This window comes from Stylophora pistillata, chromosome 9, assembly GCF_964205215.1.
Source record: "Stylophora pistillata chromosome 9, jaStyPist1.2, whole genome shotgun sequence".
NCBI classification, from domain to species: Eukaryota; Metazoa; Cnidaria; class Anthozoa; order Scleractinia; family Pocilloporidae; genus Stylophora; species Stylophora pistillata.
Window position 1 is genome coordinate 27,799,546 of NC_142527.1, and position 23,905 is coordinate 27,823,450.

Below are 23,905 nucleotides of genomic sequence, written 5' to 3' on the forward strand. Positions count from 1 at the left end.
CGCCCTTTTCGATCTGCGAGGCTCTTGCATCAAAAACTGACTATTTAAAAAAAACGAAAGATGAAGATGCGTTACTGTGTGCGATTTATTCTGTGAGTTGCCGCGCTTCCTTTAGACATAATTTTCTCGTTTATCAAAGCCACTTAAACTGTCAAATAAACAAGAGTTTTCCCGTTAGGCCAGTGACTTATGATCGAAAATCTGCTAAATGGTTACACCCAGAGCTATTTAAGAATTTAAAGGGCGGAACAGGAAATTCCGTTTCATGTTGTTGAGCTCAAAAACGACTGCCATGCTTTCGTATCGGTAGTTTTACTGCGAGCTGAAACCATTGTAATAACCGATTTCTTTGGAGGAATCGCCTGGCGTTCTGCTCATTCAACCGCTGATTAGGTAAACAGCGGTCTAATTTGGTATGTAATTTGGTTTTAATTAGATTTTGTCATTTACTTGGTATTAATTTTGTTTATAGAGAAACTTACTCTCAGTGGATGCTTAATTTTGAGGAAATCTCGAAGTGTTGTTTGAGGCATTTTTGGGAGAATCGCTCACTTAAATTTACCCGCGGGTGAAATTTGAAATTAGCAGGGTGTTGAGTACACTTAGGATGATCTTCCCATGCAGCTCAAATTCATTATCTTCTTTCAGTTAAGACCAATCAATGCATTTGTACGAGTAAAGTCGAAATTCTCATGTGAAAAACAACTTTACTTTACGAAAGGAATGATAAGACGCCAGCATGAAATTCCATTGCGTAGGCGTCAACTTGAACAACGCATCTCTTGTGTTACAGGGGCAATAAAGTTCAAGGAGGAACTCACACTTTTCGACACTCAGCACACGACGAAGGACAAATCAGTTTTCGAATGATGGCTGCTGCATTCTTTCTTGGTCTTATCCTCGCTTTGTTTCAACCGATTGTATTTGCCAGAGTGCCTTCTCCTTTTCTACACAACAATGCACAAGGTAAGTTTGTCATTTTGACGGTGCACTTTCTTTAAAAGCAGGTTCAAAAAAATCTCGAGGCCCTACCAGTTAAGAATGTTTATTCGAGTTCGTTTGACGGTCGTGTTACTTCCTGTCCTCTTACAGTTCTGAATAACAGCTGGTAAGTAATCCCTGGCGGTAAACGGCTCAAGAAATACATCTCTATTGTAGCGATTTTCCCCCATTCTGTACAGCTTAAAGTCTCTGCTTTCCTTTCGACCATCATAATTTTATTCGCTACTCTAGTAACAACTACGTCGCGTAACCTATGTTTTGCTTCTTTCTAAAGCCCACAAGCTAATATAGATTAATTTCAAATTGCAGCAGACTCATAAGAGGTCGGCAAAAAAAAAAAGTTGTTGGGTATTTCACTGAAATGACTTGAATACTCTCTTAACTAACCACTGACGAACGAAATTTCAGTCAAAACTGTCTTTAAAGTTAAGTTGATACTTTTACCAAGGTTGTTATGCAGTAAACGAACACAACTTTATCAAGGAACTCACTGAACGGCAATGACTCGAGATTGAAACAGATTTCATGCCGTAAGTGGACGCCAATTTACTTAGAAATCGACTTTCCCTCTTCAGTTGTGTACAAGTGGTTTAGTTATTGGCAAAAGAGGGCTCAAATTTGGTAGAAATACCTAGAGACATCCTCCCTCGCCATCGCGCATAAAACCGGGATAATGAAATTCTGACTTGATGACACAATAGATGACACAGCCTCTTTAAAAATGTACATGATAACAAGGGTGTGGTTGGGAAATATGCCGGATAGGTATGTTATCATAATTTGAAATCTCTTTTGAAACTCTTGTCAGCCTTTTCTTCGGTGTCGTTGAATCATAACATATATCATATTTCCGTTTATCCGATTTTAATCTCGTGACACATTCCTCTTGAGCGTGACTCACCGTTGACATTGTTCTAGTCAGTGCGTGTTACAGTAATTAGTAACATTAAATCAAGTTTGAGCAAAGAATTCAGTAGTAGCAAATGACAAAACCGAACTCTGATTTTCTCACTTTTCCCATAGCTTAGCCGAGTGGAAAATTTAACAAAAAAAGCACTCATTTCATGCAAAGAAAATTTCTTTCTCCATAATTTTACAATGGACTGAAAGTGGACGTCGGTTCAATCCTTGATCCTTGCAGTCTCCCGTTCCTCATGCGGGTGGTGATTGACCCGATTTTTAGTATCATGTGATACAATTGAATATAGTTAGGAGTTGACTCGCATGATATGTATATGCCTGCCGGAAACCAGAAAATGTCTCAGTTTTTGTGGCATTAGAGGTCTAGGACTATTGTTACTCATACTGAACAGGGTGGCATGGGATTATTGGATAGCAGACCACTGCAGGTTAATCATCGGCATTTTGTTAAGTATTCCTGCAATTTTTCATCTTATAACCCGTGTGAAGAAAGGCAGTGTTCCTTCGCAATATCATGACCGCCTTAACATCTCCAACGCAGACCTTTTCATCCGGCGCGTCGCCTGGTGTCTCAAAACTTATAATTTGTGTAACGCTCGTGACATCTTTCTTGATAGAAAAACCGTGCTTCCACGGGGACTCCATATACGACCCGTGGGAACGCTTTGCTGATGAATCCTGCACTGGATGGTGCAGCTGTAACGGCCGAACTGGACATGTGGGATGCGTTTCCTTGTGTCCCCCCCGCGGCTTACCAACGTGTTCTTTGGGAGAGGTCCCTGAAGAGACAGAGGAACCATCTGTGGATCCAACGGGGAGGTGCAAGTGCAAACGAAAGTCTTGCCTTCCAAGACTTAGCCTTCCGCCTCCTCCTCCTCTAGTAAAAACACCTGAAGAACATGGTAAGCTCCTTGATGCTAAGAAATGATATTGACCTTTACTTTATTCGTTTTCTTCCCTCATTCATTTCTACGCAGTAACCCATGGAGGAATCTGCAAGAAAATAATGGCTTTTCATCTTCATTTCCATTTAAGATACTGAAGGGAAAAAAAAATTAAAACTTATTTGAGAAGAAGCTAGAACATTAATTGAAATTCACCTGAATTCATCCAAAAATTTATTAAAACACAAATCAAAACAAAACAAAAAGAGAGGAAAGAAAAAAATTCACTGCAACTATATCTCCTTGACTTACGATTCGTCACCAACTGTAAAAATATCCTGTTGTGGTCACCCCATCAACCATTTTGAAGAGTATTGTCGTCACCTGATGATATAACTCGTTTTTAACTGTCGCGCATGTGCCTTATTTGAGAGCTGCAATAAAAATGACGGATGGCAGGGGTAATAAAAAGCATTGAGGCAAGATAGAACCAACGGTGTAAAAACCTATTTAAGCGATCGACTGCGTGTATTACGCTTCTGCTTCCACTTCAAAGAGTTGCTTATCAAAAAAAAAAAAAGCAGTTGAACTATGATAAATTGTTGGAAGTTTTAGTGCGTAGTATTGCCTATTATTATCCAACTGTGCTTTGTGGAGTAAATAACGCCCAAAACGAGTACAAATATCTCACGGTATTTGCACTCCAGAAAACCAGTAAGACGAATTGGATAAATATACGCGAAATTCACCCGCACTGAAATAATACTTTGGCGTGTTGAATAATAAATCTCTTATCAGAAGTTTTGTTGTGTAGTGTCGCGTAGTATTTTTAGTATTTTTACTCGCTGAGTTGTTTGTGTTTTAACTCACCCTTCGGGCTCGTCAAAATACGGCACATAAAAGTACTCAGCAATGCTACACACCAAAACGTTTTAAAAGTTATATGTATTACACATGGAAAAATGCGAAATATAAGGCATTGGGTAGGTGAACCGAAGTTATCAAACCCAAAGAGAAAAAAATTATCAAACAGGGAACAAGGAGGACTGAAGATGGAAAATTTTTAACATCGATAGCAAATTATAGTCAAATTTAAGAAAATTAGGCTCACCATTTCACATATAAAGCGACGTGCGAAATTGAAGCTGATGAATATATATATTTATATATACAACAAATGTGAAAGAAGGAAATTATTACTAGTTACTCGAGTTTCACGCTCTAGGCGATCATCCGGACTGAGAGTTGTCTACGAGAAGCAAACGGTTATGAATGTTTAAAATTCAAGAACGGTTAGAAGTCGTCACGCGCGTGCTTCTTCTGATTGGATGCTGTGAAGAACTTGTTTTCGTGGCGGCATTTCGTTACAAGCTCAGATTTCTTATTTAGAGAGAGGCATTTTGAGCGGTCAAGATGCAAAGTTTTTCAGCCAAACACAGGTTGCAACGAGATGGTTTGCCTTTGTATGCACTTGCCCTTTTGATGATGCGCCAGTTGGTCTTGTAGTCGTTGCCTCGCTCCTTTAAGTCCCAAATGTGTTTTGAAAGTACAGCGTCATGTGAGTATTTTCGGTTTTTGAAAGAGAGTCTGTGATTGTTGTATCTTGTTTTGAATGCGTGTTCTGTCATTCCAATGTAGTTCCTTGCGTTACCAGAAGTTGTTGTGACAGTCGCTTGGTAGATGATGTTTCCGGCGAGGCACGCGCCGTCAAGAGGGCAAACGTTTTTGTTTCTGCAGTTGCATTTCTTTTCGCTGGATGCCTCGTCGTTTTCATTTAGGATTTTCTGATTGTGGCTTTTGAATATATTAGCCATGTTTGCAGTGCAGCTGTAGCTGACCTTCAGGTTGTTTCTATTGAATATTTTATGGAGCTTGTGTGACCTTGGAAAATGTTTAACTGAAATGTTTAACTGAAATGTTTAAGCTTCGCTTCTCGGCCAAATATTCATTTTTCGGACAATCTCTCAGCCGCGGACATTATCAGCCGACATACCAGCCGCCCGAAGGGATTTATTTACTAAATATATGTCTCTTCAGTTCTTCCAGAGTGTAAAAACCGTGCCCCGAAGGAATGGTTCATTAATGACTCATGCACAGGAAGATGTCGGTGCCAATATGGTGGCATTGCTTGTGTTTCACTTTGCCCACCAATGGTAGTTAAATGCCCGTCGAATATGGAGGAGGAGGCTTACGACCATCCCGTAGACAACACAGGAAAATGTACCTGTAAGCGCAGGAGATGCGTGTCAAAAGTTGGGGCATGGTAAGGAGTGTGAAAACAGGATCTCAATAGGGCGGTATCTTTTACGGCTAACGGTTAAAATGGTGGCAATTCGTGGCTGACGGTTAATTTCTTTCCGTTATGGCCAGAAGAGAAGAAAATTTACGATTGACCTTCTTTACGATTAATGGTGAACATTTTCCAAGCTAAATGAGTTTCATTCTTCGAAATGATGCGACGAAAATTAAAAACTGGAAGAATACTGTACCATGTGTTATTCAAGGCTGAAGATCAAATTGAAGTCCATAGACATACAATAATTCATTGCACCAGGAATAAGTAATTCGGAATAGCGTTGCGGGCGACAGCCCATCGTTTGAATGAATGGTTAAATTGTGCTCAAATAAAAGATCAGCTCGGTATTACTTTGCCGCTGACGCATTTTAAACCCGCATTTTTTTAAATTCTCATCACTTGTCTGCTTGATATTATTTTGATACTGTAAGGAGAAATTCTGTCTTGATCACTCATGGGAGTTCAAGAGTTCACACAATAGAGCGAAATACAGCTAAGGTGCGAATCTTGAACTTCCCATTTTAAATCCCTAGTTACCGGAATTTTTATAACTCCGAATCCTGAAAACATGCGAACCAACTCTAATAACTCTGTTTTTAAAAATGCAACCTCAGTATAGTCAATCCAGTAGCGACTATGTGACCCCATCTAGCAGCCCATCTCCATTAGCCTCTTGCTAGGAACTAGCCATCTCCCCTCCCCCCCCCCCCCCGCCCCCTCACGAAGGATTTTAACTGAACTGTTTGTTGAGAAACTAATCTGAGATTCTTCGATGACGCAGTTTAACATCATTGGGTACGAAATATGGCTACTTATGAGCTATTAGAAGTTAAGTTAAGTTTTTTCTTTTATCTCTTGCAGATTTCATGTTGACAGCCTGACTGACTGGAACTACGATTTTGATTACGATTAATGCAATAATCAGTTTTGATGACCCTTATCAGACTTGGCAATTGTCATCAAGTTTCCTGTGAGATTATGTGAATGTAGTAATCATACTTAAATCGGTTTCTTATATTAAATAAAACGATTGCCAAATGTCATTATCTTTAAGGTTGGAGGAGGTTTACAGCCCCGCCCCCCTCCCACCGAATTCTCAATAAACCAGATTCCATCGCACAAAAGACAAACATTTATAGCACCGAATTCTGTATAATGCTGGGAACACGGAACACTTGAAAACTGAAGCATCCCTCATCATGTTGAAGTATCGTTCCCAGACTGCAGAGAAAGCGTAATTTTAGCGTGCTAGTCAGTTCAACAACAACAGCAACAACAACAACAACTTTATTCACCCTTATTCTTGGGAAGGTTAAATTACTGAACATCAAATAAGATTTAAAATTAAGAGGGTGTTGGCTTCCTAAAATAACTAGAAGGTTAACAAGGCTAGGAAGCCAAATTACATAAAATGAATTACAATATTAAGGTCGGGACCGTCACACACACACACACACACACACACACACACACACAGAGAATTAACAAAATAATTATGAATAAACGAAATTTATAAGTCATGGAGAAAAAAGAAATATATATATGTATATATTAGAAATGAAATCCTAAACAATCACAATAAAGGAAAAAAGCGTAGAGCAACAAATAAATCACAGTAATAGCTAAGAAGAAACTGATTACTCTGGTAAATGCAAAAAGCCAGGGTGACATTAATATTGGCTTACTAATTCATTTTTAATTTTTTTTTTTTAATTTACTGAAAGTGGTTGACTTTATATCTTGCCCAAGAGAGTTCCAGACCTTTGGTCCTTGAAAGCGAATATTAAAAATTCCATAGTTTGTTCTAGCTCGAGGCAGGTAATAAGATTGATTTGCTGCACTTCGTGTATTGTAGTTATGGATACTAAGCACTGAATTAAAGAAGCCATCAAAATAGGAAGGTAATAACTTGTTATAAAATTTATACACAAAAAGTGCAATATGAAATGTAACAAGATCAGAGAGCTTCATAATTGCCAACAATCTAAACAGCGGAGTTGAATGTTCATCAAATGAGGAAAACGTCATAATTCGCACTGTTTTTTTCTGTAAAATGTATAAAGGCTGAAGTGTAATTGAATATGTATTACCTCAGATAATTATATCATAGATCGGAAATGGGTGGATTAAAGAGTAATAGAGATTAGTAAGAATATCAATATTAACATAATGGCGAAGCTTAGACAAGATCCCTACACTTCTTTTAATTTTCTTTACAGTACACGCAATTTGAGGTTTCCAGGATAAATTTGTATCAATTAAAATTCCTAAGTATTAAATACAGGAATCCTCTTGCAACTGTTTCCCATTTAAAGTTAAGCTGAAGTTAAATGTTACTTTCCTTCGGGGAGGATGAAAAATTACAAAAGTAGTCTTTTCTATATTGAGAAAGTTTATTTGCACAAAGCCAGGAATTAACGTTAGAGAATTCATTAACGTTAGAGAGTTTGGGCCATAACCATTTCTGGATATCGGTTCCGACCTTTGTGATTGGGTGAGATCAAATTTAAAACAAAGAAAATTTGACCGAGAAGTACTGGAAACAAGAAGAAGCTGAATTTTTTTTTTTTTTTTTTTTTTTTTTTTTTTTGTGGCGGCCTTGTTGTGGTGCTCAGTATGATCTTAGTTAAAAATTGTAGCTGCCATCTTACATTTCTACAGCATCGGAAGGCTTAGGAGTGAGGAGTGCAAGATATCTGTACCAAGGAAATAAGCGATGGTCAAAAAGGAGGCCATCTCGTTCCTAAAATCTCAACTCTTTTTGCCTTTATACAAAATTCTATACGCTGTTCTCTCTGCAATTCCTACGATGCTGACAAGAAGATTTTTCTTTCTTTGGTTAACTATAAGACATTATAATTTCCTGACTTTGCTGTATTGTACATAAGAGATATTGTAAGCAGGAATAAGATGTCAGCCACTTTCGAGGACCACTAACTGCTAAAGGAAAAATATCGTTCAGCATTTGCATCATTCGAGCTGTGATATTGTTAAGTGTTCGGTTATGCATAATTTTGTTTTATGGTCTAAACCAAGTATAGTAGAATTGGTTCTCATGCCATATAATCCTTATAATTTACTCTCAAGTCTGAGAGCATACGATTGTAAATAGAAACGAATGGTCCCGGTCCTAATCTCCTTGCAGGAGTGGAACTAAGACTTTGAACCAGTTTCTGCTTGCGTTTTTAAAATAAAGTTGAAGTTAATTCACTTCTGGCACGTTCGATGAACCAAATAAATCTAAGAGCCTGAACCTGAACTCTCACATTAAGATTGCAGGATCTTAAGAATCTTTTCTAAGATAATTTGACACTATTTTTTGATTTGTCCCTTTTGGGCGTCAAATTTGTGACTATCAAAAACATCGTCAGGAGCCCCTGACATCGTGTATTCTGGAGTTTGGGTTAGTTTTTTTTTTTTTTTTTTTTTTTTTTTTTTTTTTTTGCATGAGTTAGTTTAGTTCAGCGCGAATTTGGCGCAGGAGAAAAGCTTTTGGACGTCTCTGTTTATCGGGTTCGCTGAAGCTTCGTTATTGTACTTGGAAGTCTAAGAATTAAAAGCCTGAGGAAGTCTTCACAGTCAGGTACAATCACATGATTTCGACTGCAATTTGGGATAAATTGAAAAATTATGTGATTTTTAGTTCATAATATACAACCAAAAATGTGACTCTCTTTTCCTCTTTAGTTGATTTTATTTCGTGTCATGGCTCACTAGTTAGGCCGCTTGCCTTGCCTTGCCTTGCTTGTTGCGGGAGTAGTCGGGCTTTTTTTTCAAGAACTTACTTCAAGCATTTAAGCTCTCTATCTCTATATTTCAGAGGCACAGGAGCTTGACATCAAAATTCATTTCGCATTATCGCATTGTGGTGGCGAATAATAACTTGCAAAATCACGAGTCGCGCATACTTTTCATCCGTTCTCGAAATCTCACCAGCCTTGACGCCGAATTTCGAAGTTTCGCTGACAGCGAATTGTATTTGTGTCTCGAAGTCTTGTAATTCTTGATTCATAATTTTATAGGAACACTGCTATGCAAAGTATCGAAATTCCAACACAACAATAATATTATGATATAGGTGGTTTGCAATCAATCTCTAGAGACATCACGGTAACGATGGTGAAAGAAACAAATACTGGTGGACGAACAAAAGAAGCTAATGAGATATCTATTGTTTACGTCCAAAAACATGGCGGCAATTACGTCACGTGCAAACCACCTACAGACCGGAAACATTTTAACCCAACGTGTTGCAAAGTTGTTACATTGGGTTGTAAGATGTGGTCTAACGCACGCAATATTTTAATTTACAGGTATGTCGCTGTTTATGGCCCCATCCAATGCAAAAAATTCCAAGAGGACCTCTGTGAGTCTTTTAAACTTTGTCTTAACTTTGTGTCTCGGTTTTGTTATTTACCGGCAAATTGATAATTAGGCCAGAGCGGGCCTTAACATCAGCCGCGTTAAAATCAAGTGCACACTGTGCCTCTTGAAAGCCTTGAATTGGTCGTTTGTCTCTCTTAAGTGCCCCGGTGCATGAAAAGTTACTAAAAAAAACTGCTCTTATAGCAAGAACATCATTCAAATATTGATGGTAAGATTTGTCTTCCTGTTGATAATAGACTCTACAATAGTCTGGAAACAATATGTTAATCGACCGTCGAAATCACAGAGACACTAATAGGATTTAAGACCGTAGTAATTTTAGGTAACCTCGCCAGAAAGCTTCATTAACATTCCCAAATTAACGGTTTTCATTTAAACGATGTGTATGTAATTATTTTGTTATCGGCTAGTTTACAAATAGATTCCATTTTACGTTGCCGATCTCTTTAGCTAAAAGATTCCGTGTTGCTTCACCTGTGTTCCATAATAGATTTGACTTAACGCCAAAATTTGTTAAGGAAAAAAAAAAAAAAAACAGCGACCAACGCGATACAGTAAAGTGGTAAATGATGCAAAGCCTTCGAGAAAACGTGGTGCGCTCAGATTTCCCTTAATATAATATGGTAATCAATTAGACCGATGCGAAGAAATGTGAAGGAGCAGTGATAAACCTGACCAGGTTTTCTAATCTCTCGGTCTATGGAGTAACTCAGTCATGATCGCTCAGCTTTTACCCAAAATAGGTAATTCTGAGCGGCTACTTTGAAGGTCGAGGATTTGTCTTTTGTATGGTAACCGCGGTTGTTACACCCTTTTTGCTTGACTGAAATTACTGTACAGACGCCCAAAGAACCAATATCCATTGTTCGTGTGGTCTTCATTACCTTTCAAAGATCAGGAATCAGCAAATTAAGAAAGAGCTCAAGAATCTTAGCATGAAGGTGCAGACAACTGTCCAGCCAGTATTTGTTAGCCGCAAAGTTGGCCAGGATCTTAAAGTACGAGAAATCAAGCCACAGATCGTCAACCAATAACGCGTCGTTTATCGTTTTTCAATGTGACCTGTGTGATGCGGGTTATGTGGGCTATACACGTGGACACTTACACACATGCGTGGATGGACATAAACGAAAGGCATCTTCAATATATAAACACTACCACGAACGGCACAGCGAAGTCCCGAAGGACCTACTGAAACGTTTTAGCATTCTGAAAAAGTGTAGTAACAAGTTCGATTGTCTGGTGAACAAAATGCTTTTCATCAGAGACCTAAAACCCACTCTGAACGTGCAAAGCGATTCAATTCGCGCAAAAGTATTTGTATAATTAACTCCTAACATATTTATGCTAATTTAGTGTTACACCTTCGCGCAAACTTCGTAATTTTTACTTCTCCTTGACAATGGCGTCATGATCACACCGAAACGTCAGTTTTTATCGTTGGTTTTTGCTTGTCTTTGAAATTACTGTAGTTACGAAAATTGCCGCTCCACTATTGTGAAGTCTGTAAAAAAAAATTCTTAGATTTCTATGCACTAGCTCCAACGTGGAACAAGGCTTTTCCTGGTGAATCGGTCATTGTTAGAGCCAGTATTGTGGAACACATTACAGAACGAACTTTCACATGAGATAGTGTTAAGCCTATCTAGGCACCAACTTTGCGAAAAATGTAAAGAGAAGGGTAAAAAGGTCGCTAACTCCAGGAATGAGGAACCTTGGCAACTAGCTGATACGACTAATGCCATGCTCCGGGTAACCTGTAAAAAATTTAAATAAATCAATAAATAATAAATGACAAGAGGATATCAACTGTTGATATTCTCTTGTAGATGAGCATCGTTCGAAACAAATGTGCGAACTATAATGAAATAACACGTATTACGGTTGAGGGTAAAGGTGTAGTGTAATTAGACGATTTAAAGCTCCTATGGGTATATCTGTTAATAGGACATGGACTTTTTTTATTAGTAACGTGTGTCACGTTTTATGTATAACGTGTATGTCATGCGAGTACAGACTTCTAGTTAACCCTCTAACTCCTAGAAGTGATGAACGAGTAACTTCTCCTATAACTAAAAATTATCCTGCAAATAGGTAATGAGAATGCTCAAACTTATCAGGTACAAATTGTTATCTTGATCTAACAGGGAGTTCGCGTAACTAATTTACAGAGAAATTCATGGCAGCTAGAGGGGAGAATTAGCAATTAGATCTTGGCAGTTAACTAACATTAAAACGGTTGCGAGCGGAAAACATTCAATCAGATATTTAGGCCCAAAACTCTGATGAAATATTTCACGCAAAGAATGATCGGCTGTCAGTTTAAGACCCGGATACGCATACTTGATTCTCAAAAATAACATCCTGGAAAGCCAAGTGGTTACCACCCATGCAATCCATAATCAATATCAATTTTATTTTTAACTTTTTCTTTTTTATCTTGATTTTAGATGGAGTTCGAGGTACCGTATGTAGCATAATTTTATCTTTTAAACGACATTTGTAAGTAATCCACTTATACTTCATAAGAGGGGTTAGTTTCTTTAAAAACTGTGGTGCCGGCTCGGTTGGGGGGAACTACAAGACTGAGTTCATGTAACCAATTTAGTGTGTATGTTTTATTTTAAAGTTTTTTGGATATCTATTTGTTTTGGATAATAATTTGTCCGTATTAGCAGGGGGTCATTTCCCCTCTGCCAGATATCACCTGACATTTTGATGAAATCATTGTGATAAAAATTACTGAACTGCCCGTCGTTTTACGTAAGCGTTGTCGCTGTTCAGTTACAGTTTTTAATAACTAGAAGTAACGTTCTTGCCGGTGGCATCGCTAAAAGGACCACCCAAAGAAGAATTGATCTTGCTTTGGATCACCATAAGCTACTATCTTCATGGTAAGTCGTTTGGTAATTTTGTCAAGCTAATGACACAATATATGAAGCCGTTCATTTGCATCATGTCGAAACTTTCAATACTAACGTACCGACACAATTGTCTGAGTTATTCATTGTGCAGAACGGTGGGAGATGAAAATACACGACATGTACAAAATGGATCCATTACTTTATAAGCTTTCGGCTGTTTATTAGCATCGATTCACCCAACAATCCTTCCAAAAAGCTTTGCAGGATCTTCAAGAACGGCTGTCAAAAGGAAACTATATGTAACTAAGTCTGAGAGCTTATTTACATCGACCACAAGCGAATTTTCGCACCGGTCGGTCTTTTTCCAAGGAAGCTTCTTTACTTGAGAATGGTTCTCAACAAGGGAAAAGCAAACGCCGAAAAGCAATAACCCACTGAAAGGTTGGACCAATCTTTAAATGTAGTCGCGGTGTCAGTTTGCTGTAATTGTACACGTGTTTCTGATAACTGAGTCTGTTTGGACACCCTACCGGTAGATGCCACAGGCCGCCCAAGAGTATTAAGCGTGATTTCGGGGTTTAAAAGTAATTAACAGGAATATCTTATTCCTGAATACGTGTATGCGCGTTAACTGGGTTCAACATTTCCAAAGTATGAAATCTATTCCTTTGTTCATTGGCAATAAACCACTCTTTAGTTCACAATGCCGGGTTTACAGAAGTCGATATCCCCTGAATATTGAACGATCGTTGGTTAGATTTCGATTGACTTTTGAGTGTTCGCGTTTGCCGTAAAAGGTAAAGTTAAAAAAAAAAAAAAGAAATGATAATAAATGCAAGAACTATTTAGCATTCATTAACAAGGATATCTAACATGCTGAATACATGTATGTGCATTAACTGGAATAGTGAAAACCTATATTTCCTCAGTTTGAAATTAAATCTATCCCTTTGTGAGGGACACATCGGGGGTTCTGGATACCGCAACACCGCAATCAAAATAGAAAGAAAAACTGTATCGCCGTTAGAAATATTGTCAACACACTGACTCCACGATACAAAAAATAGGATTTACCTGGTCTGGTTTCACTCATCTTTACCGCGCTGGTCTTTGGCTGGCCGATATTGCGACACCGGAAATGGTTTATTTCACCGAACACCGTCGGTTTGAAATCACCGCAAAACCGCAATGCGAGCTGTTCTTCACCGCATTAAGAAAAGGGTCAACACTGTAAAACCAATGTCCCCCTCCTTTGTTCATTGGTATAAAATCACTCTTTAGTTGTAGTTCACAATACTTCATAGAAGTCGATATACTCTTAGATTGATTTTTAAGAGTTCGCGTAGGCTGTGAAAGCGTAAAATAATTAATAACAAAAGTGATGATAATGCGAGAACTAATAACGTGTCCTTAACTTTATTAACGGGGGATGTCACGCAGAGAGCCATAAATGAGTTGGGCGGGAAAACATCATATGGTAATCTTTCCGATGTTCAAACACGTGACACGGATCATGCGATAGTAATTTCTATTTTTCGTACTATGTAGGAAAAATTATAAATTTTGAATCCCTCATAGTCGTAGAACCGATTTTACGTTTAATTTTTAATAAATCATTATCTGCTGCTCGGATGACCAGCCGTGATCGTCTAGTGGTTGGGACACTCAGTTGTGGCCGCAGTAACCCAGGTTCGAATCCTGGTCTCGGCATTTTGCATTAGTATTTATTTATTTACTTTATTTACTCAACTTTAGTCATACAGATCTTAATATACAAATTGTAGATAAATTAACAATTGAAATAAATAAAAGAAAAAAATCACGGATACGAGGATTCCTTATAAAAAAAACTGCCACAATTAAGTTTGCTCAAATAGTGTGAAATATCATGACAATATATTATTTATCAATTATAAAAGTCTATCCTTATTTACGTTAAATTTAGCCAAAATCACAGACTTTGTCACTCGTGTAGCCATATTGACGAAGTTTTTCATCCTCTGCAAAAAAGAACAAACAAAAGAACAAAAACCGAGATGAGTTTTGAATTCTTTGAGAGATGAATAACTGAACGCCACTGAAGGTTTTATGCACTGTGAAGATGGCATCTGATTTTTTAGACGGCAAGATTTGTAAGACAGGATAAGAATACTATTAATTTGGATATATATCAACAAAGTTGAAATGGTAAATTGGCCACCCTAACGACTACAAAAGCTGCCGTTTCGAGCGTTAGCCCTTCGTCGGAGCGAATAGAGGAATTGTGGGTTGTGTGTGCTTTTAAAGGCACAAAATGGAGCTACGTTATTGGTGGGAACATGGCAACGAGAAAAACCAATGTCCCCCTCCTAAGAATACTATTGTCTTTTCACTCCGTCAATGGAACGAACAGCTAGAATTTTTGCGACTTCGTGGTACTTCGACATTTTTTCGCAAGAACGAGATCTAACCTTGACAAAGCTAATCTAATGATGAAAATTATAGAAACGTGATAAGCATATCATAAAAAACAGTTCAGTACATTTTTAGTGCGAATTAGTTTATTTATTCGTTGCTCGACTTGCTCTCGCATTTCTTCAGTAATCATATTATCGAAAGACTATATTTTTATGTCCATTTGATAATTTAAGAAGGCTGAGGCCAGGAAGAAAATTCGTGTTCTTCAAGCTTAGTTAGATCGCATCGTCCTAGATGACGCAGAAGATGGTAATTTCGATGGTAAAACCACTTTAAAAGCACAGACGCTTATACTCACTGACATTCATTTGTCGCTATCATTTCGTAAATAGTTTTAGACGGTTGGTTCAAAGAAGGCATTCGGATCATGGCCATGAATCTAGAATCAAGTTAAACAATTTCAGTGAATGTTCTTAGAGTTTCGAAAAGGATGCTGAACAATAACAACAGCAAGATTGATGTCGATCAAGTTCGGTGAAATGTCGGTACGATATCGGTATATGTAGCTTTTTATCGAGTGGCGATGGATGGTCTGTATCGGTAGACCAGCGATCGACTCTCGGTCGACAAACATGTCGGTCGATCTAGTGTCGATCGAGCAAAGACCGAGGCATCGGTCGATATGTATAGGTAATTGCATGGGGCCGAGTCAAATTAAGGATTAATATCACGCGTGTTTTCGGAAGTTGCTGAAATTGCCCGAGTCGCCAGCGACCAGGGCAATTTCTGCAACTTCCAAAAACACAAGTGATATTAATCCTTAATTTTACGAGGAACCATGTGATTACTTGTTTATGATATAAGGGGCAAAATGTTTTCTTACTGATCTCGCGCAAAACAGGACGCCATCGTTACAAAACAAACAGAAATTTCTTTACCTTGGCAGCCGTTGCTAAGCGATTTTCAGCCAATCATTTTCAAGTAATTTTGCCCGGGGCAATTACAAAAATTAAGAAAAAATGCCCTCTGTCTTGACCAATCACAATTCAGTAATTTTGCCCCTTATATGATAAATATATTTATTAAAAACTGGATCATTGGATAATGCAATTCAAGAGTTTTTATTGGCTCAGCTATTATGGTATATGAGCCAATATACGATAATCTAATTTCTGTACATTGTTAAATCCGGTTCCTTCTCACAAAACAAAGTCGACAAGAATTTTCTATTATCTTGGGGGCGTTTTTTCAATAAAACAATTATTCTACTCTCGCTTGTTGGATATGAGATGATTATAGCCAACTCGGCGCTACGCGCCTCGTTGGCTATCTATCATCTCATATCCAACGCGCGCTCGTGGAATAATTGTTAAATATACCCTAAAAAGTACATCATCCGATTATACTTACTCGTTCAACGGCTGAGCGGATATTAGCCGGTTGCATCATAACTCTTAGATAAAATACCAAGACAGGTAACGTGGGAAATCTTCTACGTCTTCTAGGACGATGCAAAATGTAGGTCAAATCTTTTCCCAATATTCGTTTAGCTTTGGTAGAATAGATTCCATAATGACGCGCAAAACACAACACACTAACCCAAACAATGCAACCAGGCTTTTTGGGATCTCCGTAGGCTTGAAGATCACGACTTTCCTTCCTGGCCTCTGCTTTTTTCTTCCTACTTAGTCTTTGGATCCGCGACGCCATTGCATAAGTGTATATTCAGAAGTATTCGCATCAACTTGGATATGGAAGTAAATCGGGTAGCATATATATGCTTGATTCCTTCGAAATATACGCAGGCCTCCTCGGAAAAATTCTGGCGCAACTCCAAATCGCAGTAGGACGGACCTACATCCTCAGGAATTTCTACAATGCCTCAGATACACAGATGTTTGACTAATTCCGGAAAAACGGGACAATGTTTCTTGGGACAGAATAGATAATTCCATGCAGCCTGGCTAGTCTTTTGGGCCGAAGGTTGATCAGTGTGAAAGTAGAAATTAAATTCTGGTCTACTTTAAGGAGGAGGATCACGCGGTTTGAAATTTATATTTCCCACCTTCCGCGGGAGAAAAAATGGTACTTACTTTTATTGGATTAGATTAAAGTTAATAATAATAATGAAACATTTATATAGCGCACAATCCACTATTCGTCCATGGCGCTTTACATCAATAAGTTAAAAATCATCCAAAAATTAAAAGAGTTAAAAAGCTTCTTTAAAAAGCACACACAACCCACAATTCCTCTATTCGCTCCGACGAAGGGCTAACGCTCGAAACGTCAGCTTTTATAATCGTTACGGTAGCCAATTTACCACTTCAACTTTGTTGATATATCCAAATTATTTCGTTACTCCCACCGACGCAGCCCCAAACAGTTTCTTTCGAAACTATCAGCCTTTACTAATTACATTCAGTTACGTTTCCTTTGTTTCTCGAGTGTTCTCTTACAAGTTCTTCTATTGTAGTCATTTTCCAGGAATATGAATACTGATCATCCTCCCTTAACACGAGCAAGACCGCCTGTCGATAAACAGCAAGCAGCAGTTCTGGCAGCTCGACTTTTCAATCTACAAATTACAGATTTGTCATTTGTCAAAGAGCTCAATGGTTACGACGACAGAAACTTCTACATGCAAGGATCCTTGCCAGGTCGACATGATTGTCAAGAATACGTTCTCAAAATCATAAACGACGTAGAAACAAGACATGAATCTTTCCTTGAGCTTCAGTGCAACATCATGTTGTTTCTCCAAACACGTGGCTACATCTGCTCCACCCCAGTCCACTCCAGTCTCAAGACGCATTTTGTAAAGTGCAAAATCCCCAAAACACATCTACCTGGCACTGTTCCCTCGGAGCCTGATCATTTTCCTATAACAACGATCAAAGATACTGATGGCATTTCTTTGGAAAATGGTACAAGCCTTTTGTCTGTAACAAATCTCAGACACCTCGTGGATGGAATAGAGATTCATGATGGAGAAGAATACTCCGAAGAGGAATTCTTTGTCTGTGCTGTTCTCCTTTTGAACTTTGTACCCGGCAAATTACTGAATGAAATGCCGCTGAACACTCAACTGCTGTTTAATGCTGGAATGGCCGTGGGCAGCCTGGATCGAGATTTGAAGGTATGTAAAAGGCTAAGAAATTTCTTGACCAATACCCATGGCTGTTTAAAAAGATTGCGCAGCTTGACGACAAGCATAAAAATGAGTCTCAAGTAGCTGCGTGCAGATACTTTTTCACCTGTAAATGGCACACCACACTGGTGGAATCCAGTAAGGTGGAACAGTTATGTGAGGTTTATCCACCGATCTTGAACTCAGTTTGACCGCCCGTGTTGCCGTTGTGGCAACACGGGCGTTGTTATCTTAAGATCAGCCTTCGCAGTTTAGGATTTGCCTTATCAAATTTATAAATTCGTTTATAAAAGTTTAATAGTCTTAAATGCCGTTGCTCTCTTGATGCAAAATTAACATCATTTTCTTTAAATAAACGAACAGGATTTCGTCTGTGCAAAACTTCAGCGTCCAGATTTTTGCTGGGATTTGTCAAGAGCTGACGAGATAGTTGAGCAATGCCTTAAGGCTGTTACGGATCCTTATCATGTACAAATGGTTCGAGAGGTTTGTGAAGCTTTTAGGAAAAATGTGAAACCAAAACTACATCTCTTGCCCAAGCAAATCATTCACGGCGACGCAAATTACTCCAATCTTATCTTTCCTCCAAGCAGTAATGGTTCTACACCATACTCTGTGCAAGATATTGGTTTCATAGACTTTGGAGACCTTAACTACAGTTGTAAAGTATTTGACATCGCCATTTCCCTGATGTACATTTTGAACGTTGAAGAGGTTTTCAACTGCGAGCGAACTCAAATGGCGGGACATTTCTTAGCAGGATATCATTCGATGTATCCCTTGTCTAGCGAGGAGTTGGAGGTCTTGCCTGTGCTGGTGGCGTCAAGGTTTTGTCAGTCATTGGTATTTGGCGCTTATATCAGCAAGCACGTTGATCATGGAAATGAATATATCTTGGAAACTGCCAAGAACGGGTGGAAAAATTTTGAAGAATTTTGGAAGACACCAACGGAGGGGGTGCTCCAATTATGGTTGGATATAAGGGAAAACACACGACAAAACTAAAATGGACTTTGAGAGTATCGGTGTGGAGAAAATGACATAAAGAATATTAACACGAGTTTCACTAAAGGTCATGATTATCACCATGATTTTAATGGTCAAATAGTTTCATCTATTATTTGATTTTAATTTTTAGAGACGCTTTCAAATGAGTGTCGAAAGTAATCTTGAATTACAATGGTTTTAATAGGTGTTGCTTCACTTCCCTTTGTTATTGGTCCAGAAAGCTCGCGCTGCCTTCGAATCTCGACCAATCAGATGCAAAACCTGAACCAATCATGACTTGGTCGCCAGCGTTTTCCCGCGCTTTGGGAAGTTTGCTTTGGTTTTTCTTTACTTTGTTCTGTGGTTGGTCCAGAAAATTCGCGCTACTCTCTCAACCAATCATATGCAAATTAAAACTGATCATGACTTGGTAGCCCACGTTTTCCCGCGCTTTAGGCAGTTTGCTTTGGTTTTTCTTTACTTTGCTCTGTGATTGGTTTAGAAAATTCGCGCCAATCTCTCAACCAATCAGATGCAAATTAAAACTGATCATGACATGGTCGCCCGCGTTTTCCCGCGCTTTGGGCAGTTTGCTTTGGTTTTTCTTACCTTGCTCTGTGATTGGTCCAGAAAACTCGCGTCAATCTCTCAACCAATGAGATGCAAATTAAACCTGATCATGAATTGGTAGCCCGCGTTTTCCCGCGCTTTGGGCAGTTTGCTTTGGTTTTTCTTTACTTTGCTCTGTGGTTGGTCCAGAAAATTCGCGCCAATCTCTCAACCGATCAGATGCAAATTAAAACTGATCGTGAATTAGTAGCCCGCGTTTTCCCGCGCTTTGAGAAGTTTGCTTTGGTTTTTCTTTACTTTGCTCTGTGGTTGGTCCAGAAAATTCGCGCCACTCTCTCAACCAATCAGATGCAAATTAAAACTGATCATGACTTGGTAGCCCGCTTTTGCCCGCGCTTTGGGCAGTTTGCTTTGGTATTTCTTTACTTTGCTCTGCGGTTGGTCCGGAAAATTCGCGCCACTCTCTCAACCAATCAGATGCAAATTAAAACTGATCATGACTTGGTAGCCCGCGTTTACCCGCGCTTTGGGCTGTTTGCTTGGTTTTACTTTGAGTTCTTATTGGCTCTTTAAGATATTTTCCTTTCTTTTGACCGGCCGTTGTGATTACTCTGACACTTAATCGAAGATTGCGTTGGGTTAATAAAGTGGAAGAAGATTTTATTGGTATAAAGATTATTCATTTTTGCTTGGTGTAGGTTTAGTTTCTCTTTAACTCTTAATATTCCTTGGCTGGTAATCATCATCATCGTCATCATAATCACCACTATTATTATTTTTATCATAATATACTAAATAAAATATTTCTTTCGATGGCGAAGGTATATTAGATCATAAAATGCAATTAGGAATTTCCGTAGTACTCGCTCAAAATTAAAGACTGGGAAGGGTGATTTACAAGGGGTCTTGATAAACATAGAGGCAAGACCGATACAACGTAGATAAGTAAATTTTAAGACGGAGCACTATATTTCGGCTGGCCAAACCAGCCTTCTTCAGGTGCAGTGGGAATTAACAGAGAATTGGGGTGATGCTTCATAGATAGCTATATGATGTAACAGCGGAAATATGTAAAACTAATTTGATTGACAATGAGATAACAATAAAAATAGAAATAATGAGCAAAAATAAAAATGAAGTAAGGTAAATTGGATAAATAACTAGAAACTAATACATTTCTTCGCGAGCGCTAAGGCCATCTGGATAAATAGTGTTGCCTCTTGAAATTAAAAAAGCTTCCCTGGCCTTGCGTATCGAGTCTCTCTTGGAAAACACTTTTTCGATGGCGATTAGCTCCATGTCGTGAGTAGAGTGGTTCGGAGAGGAAATGAAGTGTTCTGCCGCTGTAGTAGGTTTAGATTTAGAGTTAGGTTTATCAATGGTACGGCGGTGTTCATTAAAACGGTCTTTTAAACGTCGTTTAGTTTATCCTATGTATTGTAAGTTACAGCGGTTACACTGAATGAAGTAGATAAGGTTTTTAGTGTCACAGGTCAAGTGAGATTTAATGGGACGTGTTTCGCCGGTAGAAAACAAGGTATAGTTAGTAAGACCGTCAGAGATGTAGGGACAAGTAACGCAGTTTCTACCACTCTATATTTATATTTCATATTCGCTATTTTGGGCCGATCAGATCATCACTGATCCAACGTACAAGAGTAGGAGTATCGTCCACGGTTGCTTGATAAACACCTCATTCTTGTGTTATTCCCTCCAAGTTCCTATGGCAAAAAAAAAGCCAAAATACGACCCCCCTCCCCCCCCCCCCCCCACCATACAAGAAAACTATGCCATAGTCATATTCAAAACAATTATACGTACAGTGGAAATAAATTAGACCAACTTTGCTACTGCTGGGTAGCATAGAGTGATTTTCTTCTTAACGAGCTTGTCTTGGACTTCACTCCTCCAGGACTGTTTTGGACGCCGCCTAATCTCCTGGATTCTTGGTAGTTTCATTCGTGGGTAACGCGGATAATACTATTCTCAGCCTTTCCGAACAAATGACTAACCATTTCCATGTTCTTCTATAAGTGCTTTTAGTCTATAGGCTTTGTTGTGTCCCTTCCCATAATTCTTCGTATTAAATGACCTCAAGCCATCCGATGTTCAAAACATTTCGTAAACACTTGTCGGTCGGACGAAACACCAAAAATATACTAAACTGATATCGAGATCCTTCGGAACGGCTATAAACATAAACTAATCTCGAAATCTTTCGGAACGTTTCTCTAAAACATTCGGCTACAAAACTTTAAAACTATACAGTAACTGCTAATTGCAGACAAGATTATTCGACAAGAGTGTCACTAAGTCGCAGATGTCATAACGTAGTTGTCTTTGTTGGCGTTTTTTCGTTACAAGTTCTTGAATCCCCTCAGCATAGTTTATGTAATCAAAATGATTTCAACTCTTGCTAATGAATGTCTGCGATTTCTTGGTCAGTTTTTATGTCGATCTCCATCATTTTCAGCTATACCGAGGGGAGTTTTGATCTCTCCTTTTATTTTCCTTTTTTTCTTAAAATTAAACGGATCGCATGGAACATCTTCATCCACAAGAAGGTTTATTATCCAAGGTTGCTTGCTTTAATTACGTCTATACAACATACACGGTGCTGCTATCACAAGAAGCCGATGCGTAGTTAGTTATTCATGCTTGAACAGTCAACTGACTGAAGTTTACACAGAAACGTTCCCATCAACTGCCTTAACAAAAGGAGACAGTTAACCCCGTTGTCGCTCTACTGGGTTTATGTTATGTTTATTCAACTCTATGTCGCGATTAAGAATCGACGGGGACCTGTTGAAGCGGACGATCTGTATAGTAAAATAATTTAACTACCAGTGAAGGAAATCGCGACTTCTAATAATAATAATAATAATAATAATAATAATAATACAATGAATATATGAAGTTCATATATTTTGAACTGCGGTAGTAGATACGTATGATGCACGATCCTCGCAGTAGAGAGCGCTATTTATGCAATAGCGAAAATCAGACCTGAAAAAAATCAGGCCTGTACGGGATTCGAACCACTGACCTCTGCGATACTAGTGCAACGCTCTACCAATTGAGCTAACAAGCCAACTGGGAGCAGGCCGTTAAGTTGATTCGTAATAAACCCGTGATGATAAATCAGACACAATGAATATATGAAGTTCATATATTTTGAACTGCGGTATTAGATACGTATGATGCACGATCCTCGCAGTACGTATGATGCACGATCCTCGCAGTACAGGCCTGATTTTTTTCAGGTCTTATTTTCGCTATTGCATAAATAGCGCTCTCTACTGCGCATCAAGTTTGTATTGCCAATATAGTCCCTCAAGGCGACTCGCTCATATGACATAATCATAGTTCGCCCACATAACTTTCAGAAGAAAGTCGATGTCATAAACGTGTGCATTTCTTTAAAATGAGAAAGTTCTTTCAATCTGTAAAAAGGCATGTTTCATATCAACTGAAAAACTGGTCCGCGAGATTGATTTAATTAATTAATGATGAAGCATTTCAAAAGTAATTGAATTTTAATAGACCGAGGTCTACTCATACCGACACAGAATGTTACTCTACACCACAAAAAAAGCGTGAAAAAGTAAAGACTAAGAACATTCAAATATTGATAGCACAACCTGCCTTCCTGTGAAACACGAAAGTCAGAAAAAATCGACCATAAAAATTACCGCGACAAAACAAAGAATCGACCGTCAAAACCATTGTGACAAGGACGATTATAGTAAAATTAAATTCAAAAGAATCTTTGTGATCAAGGTTTTGCCAGTCATTAGTATTTGGCGCTTATGTGAGCAAGCACGTTGATCCTGGAAATGACTATGTCTTAGAAACAGCCAAAAACGGGTGGAAAGTTTTTGAAGAATTTTGGATGACGCCTAAGGAAGAAATGCTAAAAATATGGATGGAAATAAGTGAAAACACACGAAAAACCAGAATGGACATTGAAAGCGTGGGCATGAAGAACATACCATTGAAATTTTTCGGTGAGTTTTCAGAAAATTTCAGTTATCTTCATGATTTTATCAGCCAATACTTTTTTTACAATCCAGTGCTATTCTGACTGAAATAACAGAGCAATAGCTCAGCTCTTAACACAATAAAATTAATGCAGACTTCATCGGAGTGATCATAATTCACTCATCTTTGTATAACCTTTTTTCTCTTTAGCCCGTGATAGCAATTCGATAATAAGTAATTCACTCGAAAGGCCACACTCCGTAGACACCAAAGCGTTTTTATGTTGTTTAATCCTTGGCAGTTATGGGGGCTTGGGTACAAGCAAACCACTTTCATTGTTTTTCTGTCATCAGCTGTTCTGACTAGCTTCCTACTCACAGGCTATTTATTTTGATTCCTTTCTTTAATTTTTTTACCTTTGTCTAAAAACAATTATGCACAGTCAAGTTGTAAAGTAATGCTGGGG

At 38.5% G+C, this 23,905-nt stretch overlaps 2 protein-coding genes across 4 annotated transcripts; both read left to right on the forward strand.

The window, feature by feature from the left end:
* Nucleotides 1-238: 238 nt before the first annotated feature.
* LOC111322474 (uncharacterized) lies at nucleotides 239-6,146 on the forward strand. 2 transcript variants are annotated; one of them, XM_088733147.1, is made up of 5 exons: nucleotides 239-393; nucleotides 794-966; nucleotides 2,541-2,825; nucleotides 4,845-5,070; nucleotides 5,965-6,146. In XM_088733147.1, coding segments are annotated over exons 2-5 (612 nt in total). In that variant the 5' UTR covers nucleotides 239-393; nucleotides 794-866; the 3' UTR covers nucleotides 5,966-6,146. The 2 variants fall into 2 exon arrangements, with proteins under 2 accessions (XP_088589273.1, XP_088589274.1); XM_088733148.1 differs by having other exon boundaries at nucleotides 252-413.
* Nucleotides 6,147-8,767: 2,621 nt separating this feature from the next.
* On the forward strand, nucleotides 8,768-23,599 carry LOC111322409 (hydroxylysine kinase-like). 2 transcript variants are annotated; one of them, XM_088733146.1, is made up of 4 exons: nucleotides 8,768-9,469; nucleotides 17,227-17,889; nucleotides 18,265-18,728; nucleotides 23,239-23,599. In XM_088733146.1, the coding sequence occupies exons 1-4, from the start codon at nucleotides 9,419-9,421 to the stop codon at nucleotides 23,540-23,542; spliced, it is 1,482 nt and encodes a 493-aa protein (XP_088589272.1). In that variant the 5' UTR covers nucleotides 8,768-9,418; the 3' UTR covers nucleotides 23,543-23,599. The 2 variants fall into 2 exon arrangements, with proteins under 2 accessions (XP_088589272.1, XP_088589271.1); XM_088733145.1 differs by lacking the exon at nucleotides 23,239-23,599 and having other exon boundaries at nucleotides 8,768-12,383; nucleotides 18,265-19,094.
* The last annotated feature ends 306 nt before the right edge of the window (nucleotides 23,600-23,905 follow it).